At 27.8% G+C, this 5,590-nt stretch overlaps 1 protein-coding gene across 1 annotated transcript; it reads right to left on the bottom strand.

The window, feature by feature from the left end:
* Window positions 1-418: 418 nt before the first annotated feature.
* On the bottom strand, window positions 419-3,903 carry LOC125862433 (protein SPEAR1-like). The gene is made up of 5 exons (XM_049542496.1): window positions 3,514-3,903; window positions 3,007-3,102; window positions 1,819-1,886; window positions 1,579-1,663; window positions 419-827 (listed from the first exon to the last, which is right to left on the bottom strand). The coding sequence occupies exons 1-5, from the start codon at window positions 3,733-3,735 to the stop codon at window positions 711-713; spliced, it is 588 nt and encodes a 195-aa protein (XP_049398453.1). The 5' UTR covers window positions 3,736-3,903; the 3' UTR covers window positions 419-710.
* Between the last annotated feature and the right edge of the window lie 1,687 nt (window positions 3,904-5,590).

Raw genomic sequence — 5,590 nt, 5'->3', positions numbered from 1 at the left:
TAACAGATGATACGAATGTATGAGATGTTTTTTTTACTTCATATACCCCCAATGATATGACATTATTTGCTTCATATGACCTTTTTTGAAGATATTATTGAATTATGTCTATGTTAACTCAGTGCACTAAATTTCTACTTTAAAATATAAAAATAGCGTTTACAGACCATTTTTTTTAAATAGCCCTTTTCATAGTATTGCAAATTCCACAAAAATAATTTCATGACAATATTCTAAAGTTTCATCCATAGAATCTGAAGTTCTATAATAATTGATTATTTCTCCGTTATAAAAACCGAAAAAGTGATTATTTGTGAAATTCACCCCTTTAAAAGAAATTTAGATGAATTCTTTTTCTTTTTTAAGACAAATTAATTTAAACTAATAAACAACTCTCATAATTTAAATAGTAGCCACAAAAAGGATCATTTGTACAATTTCCCTCCATTGCAATGGAATTATGACACATCCCATGGATATTGTTTTCCAATTATTTTTTTAATGGAAAATCAATTTCCTTCAATTACACTTGTTGCCTTTTCTAATAATAAAAAAAGACTAGTGAATTTCAATAAGTTGCTCATAATAAATTTGTGCAACATTTGCAAAATACAAACCAAAGGGTGCTCTCTATTTTTTTTAAAAAAAACACTATTAACTAATTAGTATTCATGAGATATATTCAAATCCATAGTAATAATAGTAGTAAATCAAAGGGAAAGTCTGAGCTCCAAATCTAAATCTTGACTGCCATTTGATTCAGAATTTTGACTATTTGAACCAATAGAGTCACTTCTATCTTTCTTTCTCCTCCTTTCCATTGAATCCTATAAAATAAAATAACCAAAAATAAAAATAAAATTACAATCAATTTTATTATTTCATTGATATTAACTTAATTGCAACATCAAGGATTGTGCTGAGATAAAATCCACAAATAACCACTTTGTTACTCGTGTAATTGAAATGTAGCATGTTATGGAGTTTCAAATTTCACACGTAAATTTAAGGATATTGTCATGCATAAAGGTTTATATGTGAAAATTGAAACTCTATGACGATACCAACATGGGTTGTGGTACACTGGTGGGAGTGTTTCACCCTTAACCAGAGGTCTCAGGTTTGAGCCCTAGGTATGAAGAAAATCTTGTTGGGAGAACCACCCTCGAATGGGCCCTGCAGTGCGTGATTTAGATTTAGTCGGAGCTCCAATGTGGGCTCCGGACACCGGGTGAGAAACCAAAAACCTTCCACGATTCCACTCTCACTATCAGAAAAATCGTTCATTTCAAATAGACGATATCACATCAGAATTTGGCTCGTCGATAAGGATTTTTTATTTAAAAAAGTTGTCAGGAACTTTACCGACAAGTCACATTCTGACGAAATCCGTCAAAAAGGGAGATTGTCTACTAGTGCCTTAATTAGAGGTGTTGAATTTGAGCTCTCAAAATAAAAAATAAATAAAATCTTGTGCTTCCCCTTTAATGAGTTTTATGTGGTGTAAATCTGAATTAACAAAAAAAAAAAACATGCAAATTGTGCCACATGGAATTAATAAAGTAGCAAGTAAAATACCTCTATTTGCATGTTGTGGTGATGTCTAATCATATTAGGTTGAGCATACACTTGAGGATCATGCACTGTGCCAGGATGCCATGTACTGAATTTAACCACAAATGTAATTAGAATCATTTTGGTCAAGTACAATTGACAATATTTTATGGAGATTAATAAGTAAATTGTGAGATCAACAGTTCAAATTGTTCATTAATTTATTAATATTCCTTGATTATGAAATAAGCAATAATTAAGTACCTTGGTCTAGAACTAGGCTGAGAATCTCCATATCTGATATTTGCTCCTTCAATGCCACTCATTCCCATCTGAAAAAATTTGAGATGAAGTGAAAAGGCAATAAAAATAGCAGTCCGATACACAAAACATTCCATATTTACGTAGATTCGGAGAATAGTCGTATCACAAGGGTTGTTATGTAGATAACATATTGGTTATTTTCACTGCTCAAACATGGGACCTATAGATCACATACAGACAACTACAAGGAAATAATACTCTCTACATTTCAATTTACGTCTCTTACACTTTTAATTCTATTTTTATTTTATTTTAAAAGAAAGAATATTACTTTCGATATACAATAACTCTCTTTAAAGATTACAAGATTCAAAAGATATTTTGATACACTGAACATAGGTCACAAGATTCATTACTCTATATTACTTTCTTAAAGTTTGTGATAAGTCAAATCAAGACACATAGAATGAAGTTGTACATAGGTTACAAGATTCAAAATCGATCTTTCTTAAAATGTTGTATCCAATCAAATTAAGACACATAAAATGAAAAAGAAGGAAGTATGAAGTACCCCTAATAAAGAGGGAAAATGAAAGTAGAAGTGTATAAATCTCCTCCAAATACACATACTAGAATTATCTTTCACAATTTACTCATTTAAAGAGGTACAATGGTCCGAGCGATCAGACTTAACATAAATGTAGCCACTGAAGCCATTCTAAAAAGAGAGAAATTAGCACTATTTGGTGAAACAGGTTCTTTTAGAATCAATTTGCTTATATATTTGCTACAAAATTAGTGGTCAATTTTTCTATATACTGTATGGAAAAGTTTATGAAAAGAAAGATCTTTCTTATGTTCAAAGAGTTTCCAAGAAAAAAAAATCTCTTTTACAAAATGTAGAAATCTAAGTATGTATATCTAGGGTAATATGGATTAATTATCACATAAAAATTCAATTTTTTTTTATTAATAACACTAAGATCAGTATTTCTCTTTTAAGATAAAGTAAGAGTGAATTCAAGACAATCACAAATGATCTAGACATATGGACAAGAAGTACATAATGTTTTGGGACATCTTCCCACATTATTGGAATGATAAATTTTTATTTTAAAAAAAAAACAAACTTTGAGATCCTAAAGAAAAATAGTTCATATATCCAATAAATATATTTCAACTGCATACCATAATGCCTTGGTGGTTGGGAAAACCATAAGTAGAAGAAGTTGTTGAGTATGAAAAAGATGAAGATGAATATGTTGCTTGTAGTCTCATATCCTCCTGCAAATATACAAAATCCACACACACACACACACAAATATAAGAAAGAATTACATCAAAATGTTGAAAACTTAGAAGGTCAGTATTCTAATTCAAAAGAAAACAAACTTAGGGGATATGGAATACTGTAGTGGCAGAGTCAGAAATTTAGACGTTATGATTTTTGAATCGATAAGAAAGTGAGTTATGTATATACATATAACTCTATCAAATACTACTAAGTTTTAGCCTAACATATGAACTTATTGTTAGATCTACCACTAAAATTTTTTCTTACACTATATATAAATAACAATCTAATACTTGTTTCTTACACATTTAACTTAAAATTATTAGATCCACCACTAAAGACTTTTTTTTTTTGGAAGAGATAATTAAACAAGATAATTAGAGAAAAATTAATTTAATTACCTGTGTGAGATTGTTGGCATAAGGATTATTATTGTGAAGATAATTAGCACCCATTTCACTATGCAATCTAATTTTCTCTAATTGAGCAACACCAAGTCCTCTTTGTGGTTGCTTGTTTGGTTTTTCTGAATTATTTTTCTTGCTTTTTCTTGATGATCCTGATGAAGATGATGATGATCTTTCATTTACAAAGTTTGGTTCACCAAAATAATTGCTCCCCATATTTTCTAAAAATAAAATAAAATCAAGAAAATAATATTTGAAACTTTGAGAATTTTTTGAAGAAAGAAGAAAGATTCAAGAATTGAGATGATTTTTAGCACAAAATATTTGTAGCATTATAAGGCTAAAACAATTAAAGAAAGAGAGAGAGAGAGAGAGATCTTCAAAAGGAGTAGTTTTTTTTTTAATTTAAAAAAAGATGACAATAATTGCATAGCTGGAAGAGATTGCATATAGATATAGGAAATTGATTTGATTTATCCTTATATTATTGGATTTTATACCCTTAATTATTATTATTTTAATTTCTCATTCAGTATTCAATATCTACATTACAAATCGACTAAATCTGAATCGCACATTACAGAACCTTTTAAGAAGGGCCACGACGCTCCAAGATGATTTTTTCCAATATCAGAGGTACAAAGATAAAACCTTATACCTTTTACAATTTTTTTTAATTTTTCATTCAATATCGATATTCATGAGATTTGACTATATAAGGGCTTATTTATGAAAATAACACTTCCAACAAAAAAAATGTATTGTTAAAAGTTCGAACTCGAGACCTATTACCTTTTACTTTTGCTAGCTAGCTCATTTTTGTGAACTTCTATAAAATTATTTATCTCTATTATTATTATTATTATTATTAGTCAAGACTCAAGACTTTGATAGTGATTGTCTCTCTGATCATAAACTCATAAAATAATGCAATAATTCTAAATCATATATTTCCCTTTACGCGCTTCACCTCCCATGTTTCCTCACCCCCACTATTTTACCATTAGTAAATTGTTGTCGGTATTCATTTAGAATTTCGATTAATCTAAATTTTTATTATATAGTCAGATTTCTTTATAATAGTCTTGTTCATTCTATTTTAGGGCTTATAGTGACCGCCTATAATACACATATAGTAACATTTGATAAAGAATATGATTAAAACAAATTAATTATTATAGTAATAATTTTACAAAAAAAAACATATTGTTATAGAATAGATGTTGTTGTTAGTGGTAAAAAAAAGTTTTTATAGAAAGATAAAATATAACATAAAAATTGGTTTTGAAAAAATAGTACTAAACATTTATAATTACATTTATTAATTATACAGTGTTGAAGCTAGAAATTATAATATGAGATTTTTTCTTTAAAAAATAGAGGTTTATGTTAAATATATGTATTAGTGAAATGATTTTTTTAATATACTAGGAAACCTATTATGACAAATTAACTTAACCTCTACTCTTTTTTTTCACATCAAACCTAACCTTCTAATAGACAATATATTCTCCTAATTAACTTCAAATTTACAAAAAAAAATTATTTAAAAAATCCAAGTGGCGTGCTTCATACCCTAATAATTTTAATTATAATATTTTCATAATTATTTGTTTTGGATAAAACTTGGGAGAAAATCTATAGGAATTTGGTTGGTATATCATTAATTAGGTAAGATGCAATCAAATTTATAATTATAAGTAATGATTCTTTCATTAATGAAAATTAAAATTTCCTTCCATCTATGTAGATTTTCAAGTTCTTTTTTCAATGTACTTGTTTATCAAATTTACAAAAAAATCTCCATAGAGATTTTCTTCTGAAAGAGATGAAATAATTACTTGTGCAACCTTACAGAAGATCTTCTTTTCTATTGAAATTAATGTAACAATATATTTCATAATCTATGGAGATAAAGCAAATGTGAGTTATGTTGGTGAGAATATATTTATTAGTCCCATTAAAACAAAAATAAATAAATAAAATGAGTTATACGGCAGTATTAGAAATATATTGGACCAACTTTTATTGGGAAACGTTTTATTATCAGAAGTATTTATTTTGTTTTTAG

Source organism: Solanum stenotomum, chromosome 4 (genome assembly GCF_019186545.1).
Source record: "Solanum stenotomum isolate F172 chromosome 4, ASM1918654v1, whole genome shotgun sequence".
NCBI lineage: Eukaryota > Viridiplantae > Streptophyta > Magnoliopsida > Solanales > Solanaceae > Solanum > Solanum stenotomum.
This window is presented reverse-complemented; position numbering and strand designations above follow the sequence as displayed.

Excerpts from the sequence above, each read along its gene's own strand:
- LOC125862433 (XM_049542496.1), bottom strand. The coding sequence starts at position 3,735 with ATGGGGAGCAATTATTTTGGTGAACCAAACTTTGTAAATGAAAGATCA. Across the intron at positions 1,887-3,006 it reads CCAACCACCAAGGCATTATG|ATGGGAATGAGTGGCATTGA; the intron begins GTATGCAGTTGA and ends AAATTTTTTCAG. Across the intron at positions 828-1,578 it reads ACCACAACATGCAAATAGAG|GATTCAATGGAAAGGAGGAG; the intron begins GTATTTTACTTG and ends TTTATTTTATAG.